This window comes from Anopheles cruzii, chromosome 2 (genome assembly GCF_943734635.1).
Source record: "Anopheles cruzii chromosome 2, idAnoCruzAS_RS32_06, whole genome shotgun sequence".
In the NCBI taxonomy this organism is placed as follows: Eukaryota; Metazoa; Arthropoda; class Insecta; order Diptera; family Culicidae; genus Anopheles; species Anopheles cruzii.
Genome location: NC_069144.1, coordinates 27,439,430 through 27,461,541, shown reverse-complemented (window position 1 = coordinate 27,461,541; position 22,112 = coordinate 27,439,430). Strand labels below are relative to the sequence as shown.

At 52.4% G+C, this 22,112-nt stretch overlaps 1 protein-coding gene across 2 annotated transcripts; it reads left to right on the top strand.

Moving 5' to 3' along the window:
* The first annotated feature begins 4,646 nt into the window (after positions 1–4,646).
* Positions 4,647–15,487, top strand: LOC128268572 (putative inorganic phosphate cotransporter). Of its 2 annotated transcripts, none has more exons than XM_053005699.1 (3): positions 4,647–4,929; positions 12,677–13,569; positions 13,643–15,487. In XM_053005699.1, the coding sequence occupies exons 1-3, from the start codon at positions 4,878–4,880 to the stop codon at positions 14,291–14,293; spliced, it is 1,596 nt and encodes a 531-aa protein (XP_052861659.1). In that variant the 5' UTR covers positions 4,647–4,877; the 3' UTR covers positions 14,294–15,487. The 2 variants fall into 2 exon arrangements, with proteins under 2 accessions (XP_052861659.1, XP_052861658.1); XM_053005698.1 differs by lacking the exon at positions 4,647–4,929 and adding an exon at positions 9,881–10,357.
* Positions 15,488–22,112: the final 6,625 nt, after the last annotated feature.

Here is a 22,112-nt window from a genome sequence, read left to right as displayed (position 1 = left end):
CGAAACAATAGATCCGTTGGGAAACCCGCCAGTGAGAAGCAGTGAGTGATCAGTGAGTGTGCGACAGACGGTACGTGTCAATTGGCATATCACGGGGGGTGAGTGATATTTTAACATCGCAACCCCTAGCAATTCCACTTGCTTTACTTTGGTCGGTTGATCTTAATCGCCCCAACCCGCGCTGTTGGACGCCGTCGGAAACGGAATTGGAAAGCAATCCGTGGAAAACAACAACAAAGCGGACCAAGAAAGTGGCGGAACACTCTAAACCCATCACCCCGGGGGCCCCGAGATAAAGATGCGGCGGCCACGGGCCGTGCTCACAATGTTTGTTTCCGTTTGACCCAAAACACGGTTCCGGCCTATTGCCCGGTCCACATGGAATTGTTTTGCGATCGAGCGATGCGCGCATGTGGGGTGCGTCACAGTTCCCGGCGCCGGTGTCGGTGAGGGGGGTGCTGTAATCGACCCCTATCGACCCCCTGATGACAGGGGCAGCGGTGGGCTGTGATTTTTCCACCAGATAAGCGAGCAATATGCGACACAGCAGCATCCGTCCAGCCGCTTGGTTGTTAGGTTTTGGGTAACCTTGGGCCATCCTGGGTCGTTCGGTGGAAATGCGATTGCGAAAAGCTCCGAAGGAAAACATAAGACACCGGTGGACATCAGACCCTCAGATGCGTCCACGCCCTCGTTCGGTCACGGCCAGTGGAAAAGAGAAAGCCACCGGGCGAAACCAATCGAAATTGGGCGCGAGTGTGTGTGTGACGCACTCATCAATCCATTTCCTTGGCCACCGCGCTGTACTTTGTTTCTGTGCGGTGCTTACGTCGCCTCGGATCCATTGTTTTGCAGATTATACCTTTTTTTCTTCTCTACGGTCGTTATCGGTTAGATTTAAATAAATTGCCACTGTGCGCTGTGAAATGGCCACCACAATGGCCAGTGCGCGCGATATTCTCGGGTGACAAAGAAGCGTCCTAACGATCGCCGCACACGCTCGCCGATGGCGGTGTTTAAAAACCAACCACATAATTTTCATTCATCCACCAGGCCCGGCTCGACACAACGACCGCGTGTCTGTGTGGTGAGGTCATTGTGCGCGTGATTGATTTTCTTTTTCTTTTTTCCATTGCCGTACGAGCGCGGCAAGGCACCTTGATCGTCGTCGATCCACCTTCGAAATGGGGCGAAAGTAAGTGCTGTTCCCATCCTTCTCTCGATGTGGTTGGCCATTTTCCACCTTTCGCACCGAGTGGCAGAATTTTCCCATGGGTTGGGTGCGCCTGGGTGAAGTAGGAAGCGCATGTGCCGCCCACCCGCAAGTGCCCGCATCCGTTTTGATACGGCACATGAGAAAAGCGGAGGGGTCTCCGCCAAACAATGCAACGGGTTATCGATTGTGCGCCATCATCGCGCTCGTCCGCGGCGTAACATTTGAATATACGCGCCAAAAACCCTTCACGGCGCGGTGGGTGATTGATGTGCGAACGCCACCTCCCACCCGTCATCGTTATCTCTCATCGGCGCCCCCCGGGGGACGGCGGGATGATACGGAAAACTTGTGCGCGCTTCCGATACAAGGCAACGGCTGCGCGACTATTGTTTCAAGCCCAAGGTTGATAGAGCTCTCGAGCTTGATCTGCGGCATCCCTCGGCCTGAGTGAGGCCGGAATTTTCAAATGCAAATAAATGTCACCCTGTAACCACAACGTTCGGGGACGTAATAATAAATACGTAAACGGCAACAAACCCAGCCCAAGTGACCCGGGTTCCGGTGAAGGTCGTTGCGATTTTTTTATGCTCGATTTTCAGTTTACCGCCCGCCCTGTATGAAGATCCGTCACGGGCCGAAGAATGGTCACCTCCTCACTCACGTCAATTATTTTATGTTCCCTCGTTTTTCGCTTCCTTTGGTGTGCGCACGAGAACGGCTCTCTAATAATAGCTTCAATCGCGATTCATGTATCGCCTTAATTCGTGGGACCAACAATCCAAAATTGCGGGTTGTATGAAAATAGCCACACAACAGCTGCCCTCCTGTGGCGTGACTTGTGGTGTGGCCAAATTTTGTAACCGCGACGAGCTCCAAAACCCCGCGTCTGGGTGACCTTGGGTGGGGCAACCGTTTTTGAAACGCACTTGTTACGAATTTCGCTCCCGGAAAAATTCCACGTTCCTCTGTTACGAACGTGTCCGGATCGGCGGCGTTTTCGGGTGTGGTTTTATGCAATCACGAACCAGCAACGAACTGGAGTTTGCCCTCCCGCGGTGCAAGTGTTCTCGTGAATCTCGAGTGTATCTTTGGGCCGATGCTGTTATTGATCTGCTATCTAGTATCTGCCACCGTTTCAGGAATGTTGAGACCCAGGAAGGCTGCTACTGTGCGCAGGCTGAAGTAGCGCCCTTCAGTACATCACTTCTTCGCTGATAAGGCCCACCCCCGTGTGACAGTCCGCGGTTGTCATCAGTCAATCGACAATGATGTTCCAATTAGTACGATGTTCCCCATAATAAGCTGAAGTACCCCATTGTGGCCGCTACGGAGCGGCTCACCGGTCCGTTGACTGCGGACTCCTGATAAGCGCGGCTTCAATGTCGGGTGATAGTCACGGTGTTTTGGGTCTGTTTTGTTTTTTTTTTCCCGCTCTCTTATTTTCGGGAGTGACCGGACGACCCAACAAACCGCGTTGGCACTTGGTTCAAGGGCTTGGGCCTCCCGAAATTTACATCACAAAATCATGTGCAAAACCGCGGAAACGCGGAATCGCGAGATGTTGCAAGGCCGTGACTATAAATATGTAATCAGCTAGCCAACCAACCCGGGCGGACCTGGAACGGGAAGTCGAGTCGAGAGTCGCTAGTGATAACTCTTCTCGTCGGCCGCCCCAGGCGCGCCGGTGAACCCGAAGACGCCAGTCTGTGACCTTTCTCGTGGCATCTTACGCTTCTGCGCCCATAATTTACGTCAGAGCGCCACGGAACAATTGATAGGCCGCGGATGAAAGTGAACATGCGCTCGCATCAGGCGATTCTCGATTGGTGCCGATCTTCTGAGGTTCCGTTTTTGGCCAACACAATCCGGGATCTTGTGGCGCCGCGTTGATCATGACTTTGAACCTCACGGGGGGCAACTCCGGAGAACTGCGAGTCGACGACGGTACAAGGAAACGGAACGTGACATTCGCCCGGAACGTGCCGTTTCGGTGATCGTCGGCCAGCTGATCGGCCAGACCGTCGGGGGATTGCTATCTCGGGTCACCTGATGCGTTCGAGAGGCTGACTGCTCGTCGTATTTGCAGGTACAGGCAAAGCCGGCCCGAGACGCCTGTGCTTCCGGGAAGTGCGTCAGCTCCGGTCAGCCTATCGCAGCGCAGAGGAGAATAGAAGAATCGGTTTGAAGAAGCAAGAGAAGCGCCGGTGGAACATTCCATCGTTCTCGAGACTCTTCCAATGTCGGCCCATCGCATACCGGTGGCGTGTCGGGGTGCGATCCCTTGCAGGTTATTATCTTGAAGGACTTCACCGCGATCGCTTCGGGCCGTCGAAGGACCGTGTCCAGTGTGGAACGCCAATACCGAGCGCGGAGTGCCTTTTTGCATCATATTTAGAGACCTCGTTGCTGGCCGCGGTTAGCACTAATTGATTGCCTTTAACTCCGCTAAACGGACTGAGGTGCGTTGTTTCGTAATGGACATCGTTTCACATTGTTGTGGTTAACCGGAGAGGCTCCGGGCGCCTAAATAGTGGGTAGCCGTAGGGAATCGTTTAGCTACGCTTATGACGATCCTATTACCTGCTCTTAGTGGCCAAATGGCGGTGTGGTGAATCGAGGATCGCAGTGAAAGTGTTACAGTTAGACGTTGGACGATCAATCTTGTTAATTTCTGAGACGTTCAGGAATAAAGTGGTGGCTTACGGTTTCCAGTTACCTATGGAGGCTGGCAAGTGACTGTCACGTTTTCTGGAGTTGCTTGGTGCTCGTCAACTTCAGGGGTTCAATTAGCACCTTACTATTGTGCGTTCGGTTTGACGCAAGCAGCTTGGCGCGTCGGACTAACCGCGGGGCGCATTGTTGTGGACTATTTTGTAACACACATTAACGCTCACGGTTAACACTATAGGTTTGACGAACAATTTAATTTAATCCAAAATATTATGTTCTGTTAATGGGGCCCAAGTAAACGACTCCAAAGTGCGCCATAAGAACAAAACACAAAAATTAATTCACTACCGTTAAAAAGTAATCAGCCGAAGCGTGAAAAATAGAAACGGAAAAGGAAGTTCTCTCGTGGGCCAATGATGATTAGCCCCCCGGTGTTGACAGCAAGAAAACATCGCTTGCCGAGGTATCCGAGCCCCCCCGGGGGTATTTCCCCACCGGACGGCTGTTGTGGCTCCCTAGGCCTTTGGGTATTTCCCCGGCGCATCGGAGCGTACTACAGGTGTTCGCCTAGACGGAGAGGCTGTAGAAAACGTGCGCTTTTAAAATTCGCGCGGCTGGCGTTTTTTTTTTTGAGTTTGTTTCCGTTTTGTGTGTTACTCATCATTTGTAGCTTCCTGCGTGTGCTATTTTTGGAATGTTTTAATGTTTGTTTTATAAATTGGCACTTTCGGTTTCGTTTCGTTCTAAAACACAGGCACGAACCGAACGATCATCGTTAGGCGCGGCGCATCACTAACGAGCATCACGAGCTACACGCTACAAGACGACGGCGAGAAGGACACTCCTTGTTTCGCTGCCAACCGAACAGCATCAGTATTATTATCTATTATTATCATCATTATTAACATCGGTCGGTGTGTTTAGCCCCGAGTAAAGAGAGAGAGAGAGTGAGAGATTGAGATCGAGAGCCGCAGTCGAGCAAACATTCAACATGACGGTCAGCAAGGAGTATCTGGCCAACGCCGAACCTCAGAAACCAGAGCGTAAGTACCTTAAAAAATGGGAAATGAATCAAAAATTTAAATCTTAAGGAGCGCCACTTTACCGTTAGCTGCTTGGCACAAGTTAAATATTCATAAAACAACATGAAACCCGCACCTGATGAGCGCCGCGGTAACCTTACTGTTTGGCCTAACATGGCGCCCGCCGTCCATGCTGCGCACGTTCGCGATCGCTCGGACGCACCGACATTGACATTGAAAGGGTAGTAAATAAAACTTCGCACAACCTCCACCAAAGATGGCCGCTAGCCGGCTGAGTCTGGTTCGCAACGGTTCGCCTGTTCGTAGGCTATGTTTTCGCAACCGGCGTTCCGTCGTGTCGGAGCAGGTTATAGCGCCGGTCCGTGGGTGCTCTAGCATAATTAAGCTCCTGCTCACTCACACACTGTGGGGTAAACACATAGTAGGAATATTAATCACAACATATGTCAACATGCGAGCACAGCATCAACATGTTCCGGCCTTCATTCATCATTCCGGTTCGCGACGAACCCGGAAGCTGGGCGGTTGTCGTGCCAAAAACCGTGAAGCAAAGGTTGCATTCCGCACGTTGGAAATCAGTTGGCCGATGGACCGATGGAAACCCCCGGGCGCGATCACGTGGTTCACGGACACGCGGCTCGGAAGAATGCGCCTGCAACGCACTGCGCTTCCGCACACACCGCGGATCGGATGGTTGCCGTTTTTCTCTCCCATTTCTCACCCGCTCATCGGTAATGCGACGCGACACTTCGGTGCCGTCGGCATTTCGTTAATGCATAGCGCGTGTGTCGCGTGTGGTTTTGAATGTTTGAACGGTTCGTATTCCGGCCGGCGTAGGGTTGGGCCCATGTCTTGTGCGCGGACATTCTTGTCGAGTCGCGCAGGTTGATTTTATTTACTCCTAGGCAGAATGCCGTGTTAGGGATGTGATATATTGGCCATTTAATACTCGTTCTAGTTGCGTTTATTGTTGGTAATCGCTTTTTCCAATTAAAAACTCATCACGAACGATCGAAGGTCCGACGAATGATAGCACGCTCAATCGAGACGTCAATGCCGGCCAAAAAAAAAAGATTTAGTTTTGACCAGTCCCTCTTGAAACACTCCAAATAGCGGAGTCAAAAATACCAACGATGCCGTCATTTTTGGTGCGAGCCAACGGGTGAGCACCGCGGAATAACTGAGCAGGAAGAAAAGGGGGAAAAAACAGTAAAATTACGCCATCCCGTGTCAACACGAGCATCTCGCACGTTAGTCACCTGCATTAGCGCGAAACCACTCGCGAGAGGTCGTTGGGTTTGCTTTTATCTTTTGCGCGCACCGAACCACCTTTATTTGCATGTAGCGTAGCGCAGTCCGGTACTCGGCCCCGGACAAGTCGTAGCAATAAATCCAAACCGAACCGCCATTCCGTTTTTGGGACAAACGATTCATTTCCGGTTTTTGTGTCGCATATTCAACGGTCAACGGCAATTGTTCAATTATCTGTCGTGCGACGGGTCGGGAATCTTCCGTTAATCGGGATCTTCTTCATTAAAAATTCAAGGTTCAAGCGGTAAATATGGTTCATATCCACCGAAACGTTCAGTCGGAATGGAATTTTAATTTTAAACGGCCACGAATCATTTGTGTGGTAGCATTTAGGACCCCGGTTTGGATTTTAAATTGCAATCACGATTTTTAAATTGTGTTTTAGTCTAGAAATGCGCTCACAGTTGAAAAGCGCGATTCGTGAAACCAATTAATTTGAATTTAAAATATCCGTTTTGTTTAGTACATTGCATACTTTCGCCAACCGTTTAGAACTCAGCAGTTAGCCAAGCTATGAACCGTCAGGTGAGCAGAGACACCTGTCGGTAGATAAAAGCGTTAGTTTGTGTGAGTTTAAATAGTTTGCATTCTTTATCGGTTACTTTGCATCTTCGAGGTTTTTTTTTGCATTTACCAAACTGAGAAACTAGTGAATTCTTCACCGTTCGTTTCTCAGCTTTAATTTTGCATTTTGACTATGAAAACATATAAAAAATCACGTTATTATTGCTCATCAATAACTTTGTTGCTTGCATAACTAGTTGCTTTTTTTATCGAGAAAAACGAAGGAAGTTTGAAGCTTCCAACTTTATTTTCGCGGTGCTCAAATTCAATTTGAAAAGAGAGTTTTTCACATTATTCTGATGTGTGTGTTTTGTGAACCTGCAGTCACACGCGCAGTGTGAGTGCAACACACGCACCACACCAACACGTGTTCGTTTCCACACATTTCACAGTGTCGATTTGTTTACAGTCTGCGTTCGTTGGGAGCACGTTGTCCGCGGCGAACGCGACCCACAGCCCAGACTGAAGCCGCGCGCGCTGGTGTTAATGGCGGCTTCCGATAACTTCCAGCCGCCCATCGGACGCCCATCGAATCATCGAATAATACGAAGATTGGTGATCGTATAATGTGTTAAATAAAAATCGTAATGTGACTCTCATAAACATTCATTGAGGGGCGCACTGTTTGAACCGTTTACAACCCCCCGGTGTGGCCACGCGTCTGCTCGTCCGCCTGATGTGATCAGGCGCCCATTGTGCTGTTGTGTGTGACAGATAAAGACCCTAGTGCCCTAAAGAACAGCCTCAAATTATCGCGAACCGAGATGCCGAACTATTCTTCGGAGCCACCATATAAATGGCCGCTTATCGCGCGACCTAAACGATAAGGGCTTTGGGGCTGGTCACCACCGGAGGGAGGAGAAACACAGAAAAAAATTGGCAACATATGAGTTGGACTATCATTCGCCCAATTCGCTGAATGCTAATGGGTGGCACGGAGAAGGGATTCGTCATCGTTTCGAACGGGGCCTGTTTTTACTTCGTTGCCAAGACGTTCGTTCGCGTTGTCAAGTTCTTCGACGGATATCGCTCGTCTGTGATCTGTGGCAGCAATCGTATCACGCTATCAGGTGCGCGCTATCTTGCGTTGCGCGCACTAAACTGCTTGACAAACAGCAGTCGCGCACCCAAGTATCGAAAGGGGGCCAAGTATGGCGATGACGGCGATAGTGACGACCCAGCCCAAGCGAATCACAGATGTACCGCTCGATTGTTTTTTCAACCGCTCATACTTCACCGTTTAGTTCTCGTGCTTTTTTCTACGCCCAGAATTCATGGAAAGACCCTGTCCAAGAGTATCAAAGTCGGGGTTCGGGGTCTTTCTGCCCACGTGGAAGAATTTACTACTATTGACTCCCGCCGGCGGTGGCCTTTTAAGGGAAGGACAAGCCTGTTTATCTCGGGCGCCAGGCACCGCGTACCATTCTGGTGCTGTTTCTACGAATGAGTAAACAGCCTCGTAGGTGTCCACTCGCTCGCTGTCAGGTACTAGGTGTTCCATTGAACAGTGAGCCGACAGTGCAGGTTTCGTCTCCGTCGAACATCTTCGCGACTAGAATGAATGAAGTCCCGACCGGCTGGGGACAAGTTTCCGTTTCCGGACGGCCATATTTCTCCCCGATGGCCGATTGAGTGATCGCCCGACCCGGATCTTCTAATCGCGCGAGATGATGCGAGCCTTAAACACACCTATTTATTTGAGTTGCTTATCTTGGGTTTGGCCCCGGCTTCGGCTCGCGGAAAGTACCCCAGCATCCTCTGGACGCCCCAAAGAGTGGGGTGGCTGAAAAGTGGGGGTGCGCGCTGGTCACGTTCTGGCGTTCTGGCCCCCCGCTTGTTTGTCCAAACGCGACGCTACACGGTGCACGGTGAACTATTTTTACCACTCCGCCCGACCGACCGTGAGTCGGTGGGTCGGTATTTTTAAGGCAACCATCCTCGTTGTTTTTTTCCGCGCGCCACTGTTTACTCCGCGTGTGTGTCTCGTGGGACAGCAGAGCGTCGGTTGGCTAAAGCGCCAAATAAATCCTTTACGGTTTAAATTTAAACAACTGTGACATTGTGTCGTTGGCTGGCCGGCCGCCGTCTTATCGTGTTTGTTGTATCAGCTGTGAGTGGTTGTGTATCACAGACATCGGAGGAGCATCTTCGGAGATTGGAGAGCGGGTTTTTTTCTGGGGAATTTCATTGCATCGCAGCAAGCCCGGGAGGGACGCCTGCAATTGATCACTCTATTCACGTTCAACGCCCGACCGGTTAAACGGCGAACGGAGTGGAGAAAGTGGCGGACGACGGCGGTGGCGGCGAAGACGGACATTCTAGTCTGACGGAGCGGCGCACTGAGAGCTGCACTTTCTAACCCCCCCCAAACCGGCGCCGGGTGTGTCCGCGGTGGTGTGCGTGCCTCCTTCAAATCGCAGCAACCCGCGGCGCGGTGCGAGTTTGACAGTTTCACGCCCGAAACGCGGTCGATGATCGCTTCAATCGGCAATTTTAGCAACCGGCCCGAAATGGCCGCCGCGTGGTATTTGTGTCGCACCGGTACGTGTCAGTGTGTTGGCAGCGTGCGCCGCTGCGTGTAGATGTGTGTGCCGGCGGGGTGCGCGCGCGTTATCACCTCGCGCGGAGCGCAAGGCCCCTTCGGAGGGTGTGCAACGGCACCCGGGATTAGTGGTTCCGCGTGCTACGACGAAGACGGACTCGCAGAGGACTCGCACCCTGTCGCCGGGCTTCCGGTCGCTAAATTTCTGCCCCCCGTTGGTGAACGGAACCGTCCACCAGTGGGCGCCACCAACCGCCGACGCTACTAAGTAACCAAGCGTGTGTGTGTGTGTGTGTGCGGGGTCGACTTCCTTCGAGAATAAAACGACCGGTGCGCGCTCGGGACCGATCCCAGTCCGTCGGAGGTGATCAACCAGATCAGGTGTCGGACGTCACATCGTCAGGAGTCAGGCTATTCTAATCGCGGATTTGCATACCCCGTTACCGCGTGTAGGCCGCGTCACTCGAACCGAATCGCAGCCCCTAGTGACCACGAGTTCGCCTCGCGATCGATCGAGAAACATCGGTTCCTTTCCGGCACACACGCTAGCGTCACGGCTGCGTCACGCGTGTCGGTGGTGTCGTGTTTTTGTTTGCTCACCGTCCGTCCCCGGCAATCCGATGAGTTCGAGGAGGTGGTGAAATGACAGTGCACAACGGTGGGCACCGGAGCAGGAGGACAACCAGGAGCAGCAGCAGCTGATTTGCTGCATCATATACTGCTGGCGCGCGCCTTATCGGTCCGCGATTGGCAGCTCGCGTGACACCGCGGATCGAACACCCGAAGGGCACGGACGGGCGCCACAAGAGTGTGAATTCGGTCACAAATCGGTCGCACGTGTGTGTGTGTGCGTTGTGGTGCGATTTTTCGGAACCCCAAACCGTTTTGGGGTGAACATTTTAACACCTGTACTGAAGTGCAACGAGATGACCGAGAACCGGAATCGGGCCGGCCATGTGCTCGTGTGGGAGCAGGCCGAGATGGCCACGGACGAAGGCATCAGACCGGCAAGTAAGCAGCAGCGCAGATTGCGGGCGTAGGTTGGGCTAGATTGGTTTGAGGAGAGTGTGCTCTTCAGCGTGCAATTGCGCAAATCCGGGCGCGTGGCCACCAGAAATCAAGTTAACCGGTGGCGGCGCAGATTGGACGTGACAAGATTGAAGAGGACGCGATGATAGTAGTGGACGCGAGTTAAATGAAGCGATTAAACGGTTGATTCGCGAAAGCACAACGCGCCAGCCACGCGACGGTCGGTCGCAAGGGCCGATGATGAACCGGATCCGGTCCGGTTGAGAAATGGGCCAAGGCAGATCGTTGGCACTGGCTGGTGGCGCTGGCTGGTTGCTTCATCGGTGTGCGCACGGTGGGACGGTACCGCGCGGTGGTCAAAAAGGGTCAGCCCGAGGACACCCGGTGGCCAAATTGATAGCAGTCACTGGCGCTTTATCGATGGAGTCCTCTCAAATGATAAACGGACAATGGTTTTGGCCAAGGACCGTGCACGTACGCACGGCCCCCGTTCACGAGGGGGGCCGGGTGATAAGATAGAGCACACCAGGATGGGCTTTCAATGACTGCGCATACGGATCGCTCAATCACTAATTGTCGGATTAGCGCGCGGTCGTGGCCCGTTGATAAAGTGGGCGGGCGGGCGCACATTATTCAATCGGGCGGTGGGTGGCCCCTGTCCAAATCACGGAGTCGGCCCTTTTCTCCACCGTCATCGCCTTGGCGAAACACGTGCGCGTCTCGAGTGATGTTGTTCCACTCGACACTCGAGTGCCGTGCCGTCGTGGTCTGTGGTTTGTCGATGATGCGACAGTTTGTGAAGTAAGATTGCGAGACGGCCGTTCCACCAATTTTCCCATTAAATCCATTTGTCCTGACCTGCTTAAGGACGGGACATTTGAGGTTCAGCGAGAGGATGATCCAATCAGAGGCATCCGATAGGTAGTGGCAGTGGCCGCACGTATGTTGCTAGGTTATTCACTAAGTTTTGTCGTTCGATAGCAAAGGACGATGCTACAAGCTTAACTTTTTTTTGTCATATTGGTACACTCTTCATACGAACGTATGTGAAATTTCATTTCAATTGGTCACTTAATTTTTTTTTGCAAGCCATTTAGTATCGACGTGTCACAGTATTTTTTACAATGGAAAAATCAAGGATCGTTTAAAAGCAAAGGAAAATTATGAACGAGTGTTGAAAATGTATAAAGCCTTCAATTAGGGAGCTAAAAGAGGGGTTTCTGAGTTTAAACGCGGTCGTAGTAGCCTTCAAGACGATCCATGTCAAAAATGTCAAAAAACAGACATAACGCCTGAAATCGTAAAAAAATACCGGATATCGTATTGGAAAATCGTCGAATCACTGAAAGAGATTTACTTTAAGATCTAGCCATCTCATTGAGCAGTATAACCAATGTTTTTACTGAAGTTTTGGGTTCCTGAAAGCTGTTTGTAAAATGGGTGCCGTAAAACGCATTCGAATGCATCTTTCTTGACAACATTTAAAACGTTTTCGATAGGATAAAGCAGATTTTGGGTTGGGGTTGGAGTTGGGTTGGGTCTATCACCATGACCTTGAATCAAATCAAGAGGCTAAGGAGTGCTTTGAACCTTTTTCTTCGATAAAACTTAATGAACAGCCTAGTAAACACCCGTCGTTGAGACGAGCGCTGATATTTGTTTGCCAGCGGTTAACCTCTGTGAGAGGACACGCTACCGACGCCATCACAACCACGTATCGCTTGAAGCTCACTCGAGATAAGTGGCTGGCTTCCGTTTTCTGTTTAACATTTGGCTTAACTGCAGGCTTTCGTTTACTTCGTGATGCTGCCCCCGGCTAGCCATAAATCGGAATTTCACCGGACACGCTAAAAACAAGGAGACCCGCTCCTAAACAAGTACCATTTGGTTTTTGACGGGCACCCGGTGCCTATCCCACTGTCCGCCGTACGACATCGGCGCCGGCTAGCGTCGAGCAGCGATGTTTTGCGCGAACCGATCTTGTGTTTTGCGGGGCGACGCTGTCGGTACGGCGGCACGTGCTCGCCGGGCCGGGCTGGGCTAAGTCGCAAAACGGTCGCACAATCTTAACGCATGCGCATCTCTTTCCGCCGCGAACGTGTCGCTCAGCTGATCGCCGCCAGCTGGTTTCCGCCGCAAGAGATGTCAGAGATTAATTTGCCAAACCGAACCGTGACACTACTGTGGCCAAGTTTTCTTCCGGCGTCTTAAAAATTGGCGTTCGAAACAACCTTTGACACGCGACCGTTCCTCGTATATGTTTCTCTCAATCTGTCTCTCTGCTTCTCGGTCATTGCACAGGGCGCTTTGGATCACGCCATTACATCGTGTTCATGCTGTTCCTCGGCATGGCGAACGCGTACGTAATGCGAACCAACATGTCGGTCGCGATCGTGGCGATGGTCAACCAGACGGCGATCGAGAAGGACCCGGACGTTGAGGACGACGAGTGCCCGGACACGGACTACGGCGAGGAGGACACCTCGCACGACGACGGCGAGTTCGTGTGGAGCACCAGCATGCAGGGCTACATCCTGTCGTCGTTCTTCTACGGCTACGTCATTACGCAGATCCCGTTCGGCCTCCTGGCCAAGCGGTACGGCGCGATGCGCTTCCTCGGCTGGGGCATGCTGATCAACTCGGTGTTTGCGTTCGTCGTGCCGGTGGCCGCCCGGAACGGCGGGGCCGGCTGGCTGATCGTGGTGCGCTTCATCCAGGGCCTCGGCGAGGGCCCGATCGTGCCGTGTACGCACGCCATGCTGGCCAAGTGGATTCCTCCGAACGAGCGGTCACGAGTGGGTGCGATCGTGTACTCGGGCGCCCAGTTCGGGACGGTGATATCGATGCCACTGTCGGGGTTGCTGGCCGACCACGGGTTCGACGGCGGGTGGCCGTCGATCTTCTACATCTTTGGCATCATCGGTACGGTTTGGTCGGTTGCGTTTCTGTTTACGTGCCACGAGGACCCGATCACGCATCCGCGGATCCGGGAGGACGAGAAAAAGTACATCCAGCAGTCGCTGTGGGGCAACGCGTCCATTCACATTCCACCGATCCCCTGGACGAGCATCGCCAAGTCGTTGCCGTTCTACGCGATCCTGCTGGCGCATCTGGGCCAGAACTATGGCTACGAGACGCTGATGACGGAGCTGCCCACCTACATGAAGCAGGTGTTGCGCTTCTCGATCAAAACGGTAAGTGGAGCGACGGCGGGCGATGTCCGGTGCTGGTGCGGTACTGATGAGTCTCTTTTTCTCTCTCTTTTAGAACGGTGTCCTGTCCGCACTGCCCTACCTGGCGATGTGGCTGTTCTCGATCGTGGTCGGGTGGGTGGCCGACTGGATGCTGACGTCGGGCCGCGTCAACCACACCTGGACGCGCAAGATCTCGAACAGCATCGGTCAGTACGGGCCGGCCATCGCCCTGATCGTGGCCTCGTACACCGGTTGCAACCGTGCGTTGACCGTCGCCATCCTCACGATCGGCGTCGGGCTGAACGGTGGTATCTATGCCGGCTTCAAGATCAACCACCTCGACCTGACGCCCCGGTACGCGGGCGTACTGATGGCGTTCACCAACTGCGCGGCCAATCTGGCCGGTCTGCTCGCCCCGATCGCGGCCGGTAACATTATCGAGGGCAATCCGTCGATCGCCCAGTGGCGGATCGTGTTCGTGATCGCGGCCGCCGTCTACATCTTCACCGCCACGTTCTACAACCTGTTCGGGTCGGGCGCCCGACAGTTCTGGGACGACCCGGAGAACGACGAGCCGCAGAAGCCCTCGATCGAGGCGCCCGCCTACACGCCCGACAGTAATGGCACCACCACCAACGGATCGCTGCCGGCGTCACCCCCCACGACGACGACGGCGACCACGCTCACCCACCGGACGTCGCTGGTGAACGAGCAGCAGTCGTAAGGGACCCGTGTGGACGGACGGCAACGGATTAGGCTAGGCTGTTTGTAATATGCGTTTGTTTTGTTGTTAAATTTAGCGTTATAACACTGGAACCCGGCGGAGGGCCGGCCGATCCATTATACCAAAACATATCGACACGCGACAGGGTGGTGCGCCCCTTGTGTATTACGTGTAAGCAGTTACGTTCCATCATTGGTCATCCGCGGCGCAGGTACAACGCATGCGGTTGTATTTGTTCCACCTAATCAGCGCTCGATCGCAGCGATCGAGCAGCATTCGATTGAAACGGATGTTTCTTTATGCCTTTGGTGCAAAATTGCGATTTCCATTCGTTCGATTCCTTTCCTTGACAGTTTCGAAATTCTGTTTTTGGATTTCTTCAGCCAATTCCCAGTTCACTGCGGTTTGGCAGTCCCTTTTTCTCAAAATCTATTTTTTTATTTTCTTGGTTGGTTAATTATTATACTTTGTTTGTTAACATTACGGTACGATTTGTATTTATATGCTTTAGATTTGCTGTCACACCCCAGTCAACGCCGAGGTGCGTAGACGGTAGTGATGATGATATTCTTCTAGCGCGTCGAGCTCAAAACTGTGTAAATATTCGATAGCGACTAACGATCGAGAACAGACTACCACTAATAGGCCATAGTTTCTTGCTGCCTGCGCGCCACAGATAGGGCGTCGTATAGGGCGTACGGTGAAGTACTTCAATCTTCACCCGAACGGTTGTGAAAACGCGTACATGCGCGTGTAACGGTGTTCCGAGCGAGCGGCGGCAACGGCGGCAGGCGATAGGTTATAGAACGCGAGAACGTGAGATCGAACGAACGCGAGGTTGTTGCTTGGTTCAAGCGAAGCGTGTGTGAATGCGTGGACAGAGTGGAAGCAAGAAGCGAGAAAGTTGCGACAGAAAGTAAGACAAAAAAAGGTGCGAATCGAAATCATAAAAGACACCACCCCCGTCATAAGTGGCTCCCGCGAAAAAAACAAAAGACGCCCCAATGGCGCACAGATATCTAGAAAAAGCCATCCCCCCATTCGACTCAAATCCCCGGCACCCGACATCGACATCAATCTCCTTATTTTTTACGGTGCACAAACACGGAGCGACAAGATGATAATAAAACGATAATAATAAAATTGATACAAAGCCAACACAACGCAATCAAGAACGGTGTGTGTTGTCGGCGAAGAGCATAAATTGACAACCACCAACCACTAGCACCGGCAATCAAAACAGAACGAAAAAAACGGAGCGCAACCGGGCACTTTTTTGGGCTGCAATCACACAATCGACAACCCGACGACGCTGACGCTGACGATGGGCTGGCACGCGAAAACTTGTTGCACGGTCTGCCCCCGTTTGGCGGAATTGGCCACCCTCGTTGGCGCAAAATTAAATATGAACTGGCAACCCGAGCTGAGCCGCAAGTGCGCTGGGCTTTCCGGTTCCGGGCCGTGGATCGATTCCTGGCGGGCACATCGTCGTTCCCGGGAGTCCCGGTTCCCGACGTCCGTTCCGGAGTTCCGCAATGCGAGGTGTGCTCCGGTTTTCCACTCCGCTCCGAGAGACACAATTCAACCGTGTGTGTGTGTGTGTGCAGCGCTGTTCGGAGAGATTGCGGAATCGATTTTCTGGCGGAAAACTCCCGCCGACGGAAGGACATCTATTTGCCCGCGTAGTAAAACCCCTTTGCATTTAATAGGCGGCACTCACAAAGGCAGGTGCTCGATTTCGAGCAGTGGTGAGTTCCTCAAGGGGAGGTTGCGTTCGAGCAGTCGCTCCCAGCTGATTGAGAAAACAATACGAGGGCTGTGCAAAAAGTGTTGGGGCTTTTGTGTTTGTTCAAAAAATATTGGTTTGTTCATGAGTATCTATTTTGTCCACTTTAAAGCAATCCCCATCAGATATTGTACATTCTGTCATTCTGATTTTGTGTTTTTAAAGAAAATGCTTTACTCGATTTTCGATTTCTTTGTGGTGGTATTGTTCACTCACTGTCATTTCGGCCATTTTTAATGCTCAGTTAATTTTTTACAGTTGCGTTGCTTGGACGTGTTTTACATCATCAGTGATTTCTGTCTTCTCCCAAACTAATTGTCAACGAAGCGGTAATTTGAGTTTTGGAAACAGGAATAAGTCACAAGGGGCCAGATCTGGGGAATACGGAATACGGTAGTTTTGGCATCATTAGTTTGTGGTTTTTGGCCAAAAATCCTGCAACGATGCAACAAGCAACGATGTTAAACTTCGCGACTTTCGGGTTTCACTTTGGGTTTCGGGTTTGTGACGGATTGCTTCGCGCAATTTGCGCGTAACTTACAGGTAATATTCGTTATTGACCGTTCTATCCTTTGACAACATCTCATGATGCACCACGACCCTGCAGTCGAAGAAAACCATAAGCAAAACTGTTCACATTCGACCCAACTTGGCTTTTCGTCGTTAACATCATCTCGGCCCTATGAGAAATTTGTGAACCACCGATAAACGCTGCTTTGGGTCATAATAGCTTCACCATAAGCTACAGTCAAAATTTAAATTGCGTCCGAGCTCTTAATTTCGGTTTTCACAGAAAATTTAAAAAAGATTCTTTGCCATCCATTTTTCGGAATAGACAAAAATCGATAATGAGTCAAAACACGTGCAGGCAAAGCAGCTGTCAAAAGTTGACAGATCATAACGCCACAAAAAACGAAAATCGAATATACGCAACTCGCGGAAATTCAAAATAACCGATACTTTTTGAACATCCCTCGTGCACCGTGAATACCGCCGACACCTGCCTTGGCCTTCGGCGCATTCTTCGACCGGAAGCGCGGGAGACATCTCAACAGCAACAGCATGAACAGCAACAGCCCGTTAAATTAAATTAACGCCCGCCGCTTGGCTTCGAGTTTGGGTTTTGGGCTTTTTTTTTTGGCTGGTTTCAAAACGACGACCGACGACCGCGTGTCGGTTGAGTTTGCGACTTCAAAGTTCAAGCTTAAAAAATCACCAAAAACTGGTTTCACATCCGCTGCCGCAGCGAACGTTTATCTCGCCCCGGTTTGGGACGGCCCCAAAAAGGTTGCCGTTGATGTGTATCTTCGGCTTCACGGTGACCCGTTCGGACCCGGAACCTGGAAAGTGTGGCCTGCGAAGGCAGTGCGTGCCAGGTAACGTGCCAGGCAACTCTTGCGCCAATTGCGCCAATCGCCAATCGATGGAAGACGTCACCGTCGGGCGGCGGCTAACTTTGGCCTTTCGAAGCGTTGCTCCGGTGAGAGGCAACGAGCCGCGGGCAGGCGGTGATTATGTAAACGAAAAACTCCCACCTCCCGACACGGGTGCTGGTCACGTGTTGCGTTTCGCTGGTGCTGCTGCTGCTGCTGCCACAACTGCCTACTGCTCCACTGACCTCGGACGCATTCTCCGCTCCGAGGGCCGGTCGAAGAAGGCAGAAGGGTTGCTAGCTGGCAGCGCGTGTGCGAACGAGTGAGAGCGATTAATGCGGGCATTGTGGAATGCACGTCGCCCGCCATTGGCGGAGAATCTAATTAGTCGGATGCACTCCGGGTCGGAGAAGGTCGGTTCGCGAACCACTAACCGTCGCGTTTTCTCGCCATTTTATGCCACATTAGGTGGCCGATTTTATTGCGCCCGTTTTCGTCTGGTTAGTGTTGCGGCGGGGGTTTCTGCTAATCGTTCCCACTGCTGGAAAATTACCCGTATTCAGAGTGCGAAGAGGGACCTCCCGATGGCTGGTCGACATCAGGAAATTCATTTGCTAAATGGTATCGAAACGTCCATCATCAATCGCAGCACGTTCCACCGGTTGTCGACCGGTGGTCCAGTTCCCGTATGCCGTATCCGCGGTGCCGCGGTGATAAGTGGACTGCCGAAATGTCCGACGGGGCGGCCAATTAACGGTTGCGTTTGATTTATGATGTAGCGCTGCGGCTGATCTTATCCGACCCTAGACGGATCGCGGAATGGATTCGGGACACGTGCCTGCCGGCTGGTAGTTAGATTGATAAACGACCGCGTAGTCCGGTGGGAATGTATTTACACCGGCCACCCCGACCGTGTGGCAACTGATTTGGCTGGAGTCGGCTTCGACAGTAGAGCATTTATTTAAACAGGATCTCCCTCGGGAGCGTATATCTGTCACAGTTGAGCGATTCGTTCAACCGATCGCTGCCGATCGCCGATGGTATTTTGATTATCAATTTAAACTCTCCTTTATCGATTCCTTTATCGATCCTTTACGATTAACTATTTACGCAAGGCCCGTCGAATGCCAAACATAACACGCACCGATCGCGATGCTGCAACACACGGGCTGGCTGGCGTGTCTGTCAAAACAACACGTCCGGCGCGTGTTTGGGGCGCATATAAACCAAATAAACCGAAGCCGTTCCGATGCTCGGACATGCTGGATGATGGGCAAAGTGTTGCTGGCGTAAACTGCGGCCCCAAACCAATCAGCGCCAATTACCCATTCGATCGGTTTCGTTTAGCCATTGGCCATTGCAGAACTGGTCGATCGATCGGTACCGCTTATGGCGGCAGCGGCATCGATTTGACGAACGGGCGGCGCTAGGGCCCACGGTAGGCCGCTTTTGGTCAGCCCCAGTCAGGTTATGGTTTCGGAGCCGAACACATGTGCCGAAACGGGGACTTTTCGCATACGGCCGCCACTCGCACGTTCTCGAGGACGAGGTATTGTAATGTGGTAATTAGCCTCCGATTCAGAAGTAGCACTTTCCATCGTGGACCCGACTCGTGGATCCTTTAACGATCTTCACACTACGCAGGGTGGTGGGTTTTGCGTGGTTGTCCACCATCAAAGGTGCACAGTACCGTGTTTTATTTGCGCTCGCTGCTGCGGCGGCCTCTAGGGCGATACCTTGCCCGCGTGGCGCTGGACGGCGTGACGGCGGCCCGCCTCTTCGGAGGCACGTCCAGGAGGAATAATATTGAGCAAAAGCAAAAAAAAAACGGTCTTGACATCGCGACTTCAAGCGGTTACTGTTACTCGGTGAAAAACCGCGCCGCAAAAGGGGGTAAAAACCGGAGGAGAAGCAAAATTGACATGAATGACGCTGATGAAGCTGTACTTTTATGTCCAATCATAACCCGCGCGCGCTCTGAGGCCGCCGCCTCGAAACCGGTGTCGGCGGTCGCGCACACCGCTGTCAGCGGAACGCTCCCGGGGGGAACGGTGCGGTGGTCGCGGTTTGTGGTGGCCGTGGCGGAGGCAATATGAAATGTGAACAAAAAATAAATACCAGAAACCGGAATGATAAAACGTCGCATGTCGATTGCGCGCGGCAATTACGCGCGCCGTCGCCGCGCGAGTTGCCGTGTTTGCGGTTTGCGAATTGATTTTGCGAACTTTTGCGCCCTGCGTCAACGGGGACTGCGCAGGATGGGGACCAGGATTGGCAAACCATTTGTTTGTCATTGGCCGTTTACCGGGGGGTGTTCGTTTTTGCCGACGGTCGATCGGTGATCTCCCGGAATGGGTCTCCCGCGGTGCGTCGATCAATCGATCGTCTTTTGCTGTCTTTATTTACTTTTAATTATTTGTTTTTAAGCTCCGAGGCGACGTCTGAGGCGACTTATGGCTGCGTTAGGGTCCCTTTCACTAATTAAAACGCCGCACGGGGCCAGCCGATTTTGCGAACGCCGGAATTTAATTGGACAGCCGACAGCAGTTGTCCTGGCACTTTCTGCACGACATGTGGTCCGACGCGTTGCCTTCTCGTTTTTCTGTGACCCGTTCCCGTATTTTGTTTCGGCTTAAAATACACCGTGCGGCGACCGATTGAACCGATTTTCCCGCTGAGCGACGTCACGCTGTTGCGCTGTGCGGGGCGGCTGTGGAAAAACATTGTTTACAAACACGATATCGGATCCTCGCGGTGGTTTATTTGTTTTGGTTTTGCTTGGTCTGCGCTGTCACAATGACAAAGATTGGTGTTCGAATTCGTTCGTGGACGAATCGCATAATCGGAACGCAACGATTGGTTTGGGCCCTCATGAGCATGAAACATATCATTATGGGGAGGACTTTCCATGAATTATTCTTACTTTCGATGCTCCCCCAGAAGCTGCGAGTCAATTTGGGGCTCGGGTCTGAGTGCCTTCCCCGAGCACTCACTCGCGTTGGGGAGCGCGCGCATTCTCTCTCTCTCTCTGTCTGTGTCTTTCGCTCTCGCGAGAGAAGTGCGTTCAGAGTGCGAAAATCGAATCGAACAGCAGGTTGCAGGTCGGTCGGTGGTCGTCCATTGGATTTCGTGGTTCACTTTGATTTGTAATGCGGTTCGGTTCGAACGTGTTCCGCTAAGTGGAGCCGTGTGTGCTTTGTGTGCCGAGAACGCCCGTTCCTCGTGTGTCCGCCGCCGCCGTGTCCCGGTTTCGATCTGGTGTCCGTGTCGGTACGCTCCTCTGCTGTCCAGTGTAGTTGGTGTGACCCGTGCGTCTGCATTCTACACGGTATAACTAATCTGCTGACCCTCGATTTCCCCGATTCCCCGACAATCCGGGGAATTTATCGTCCGTAAAGGAACATTCGGTCGGTCACACGATCCTGGGGTTCTAGAGCGCCAGCCAAACTGACCTGGGGCGCCTGGTCGGTCGGTGACATCCGCAGCAAACGAATCGTCTTCGCTGACTCGGAAGCGCGGAGATTCGATTTATCTCCTCGAACGGGGCAAAAAGGAACCGAGCTCGCGCCACTGGCCAGAGGCCGTTGCGGAAGTAACACACAGAAACGCTGTGCGGACGTAACTTTTTATCGTAACTGAAGTGTAGCGAGAGCGAGCGAGTGAGAGACAGGGAGAGAGAGAGACAGGGAGAGCGCGAGAGGCAAAGGTATCGGGTCAGCGATGGGGCAGCGAGCGAAAAGAGTTCGCGGAGAGATCGCGAAGAGACAAAAAAAAGGGTACTGCGTGTGTGTGCCGACGATTGTTGTGTTGTGAGGAGGTTTTTTGTGCCATTAGTTTGTTTCCTTTTTTCTACCTCAAATTCCCTTGCCTCGCGTTTTTTTTCGGTTTCGATTCTCGTCCGCCCGTTCTCTCTCTCTCTCTCTATCTTTATGTCAACTTTAACTGAGATTTGTGGCCCACGGGGTGCGAGCGAAAGAAGAGCGAACGGGCTGAAAGGGGGGATGCTGCAGAGCTGTGTCCCTCCAACAACGCTTTGTGCGAATCGAAGCCATTTGCTCTCGAGACAGGGAGAGAAGACGACGATTGAGCGAGAGCGAATCGAATCGAAAACTCGGAGATGCTCGATCGGAGCGGCCGCCGGAACGCGCGTACTTCGTCGGGCTTCATCAAATATGGAAGAGCCCCAGTGAGAGGACTCGGACTCGGAGTTGGCGGGCTTCTGGTTGCGTTCCAGGGACATCCGTTTTGACAGCGGCATAATAGACACGACGGCGGCCGACGATTTTCGTCCCTCCGTCCGTCCGTGTGAGTCCCCACCGTTCACCGGGATCCCCTCGAGCGTCATCGACCTAGCGTAGCCTAAGCGGAGAAGAAGTTTAATGTCCTGTAAATGTGCTCGCTTCGGCTGCGTAAGGATTGGTATTGTGCGAGGCCATGATTTGGTCCCATTTTGGAGGATGATGGATTTTGCCACGCTCTTCTTGTTTGTAGGGCCTCGATGGCCGCGGGGTCAGCGGAGAAGATGCTGGCATTAGGATGCAAGGCTACTACGGCACGACTGGGTTGGATCGTGCTCAATATTTTAAAACTCACTTAATTTACACGCATCGCCTCGGCAGTCCTGCAGGCTTGATGGAATCGGATTTTTGGTTCTGGACTT

Bases quoted from the DNA above. Each gene is read 5' to 3' on its own strand.
- LOC128268572 (XM_053005698.1), top strand. From the start codon at position 10,273: ATGACCGAGAACCGGAATCGGGCCGGCCATGTGCTCGTGTGGGAGCAG. The intron at 10,358-12,676 runs GTAAGCAGCAGC...GTCATTGCACAG, and splicing joins CGAAGGCATCAGACCGGCAA to GGCGCTTTGGATCACGCCAT. The intron at 13,570-13,642 runs GTAAGTGGAGCG...TCTCTCTTTTAG, and splicing joins TGCGCTTCTCGATCAAAACG to AACGGTGTCCTGTCCGCACT.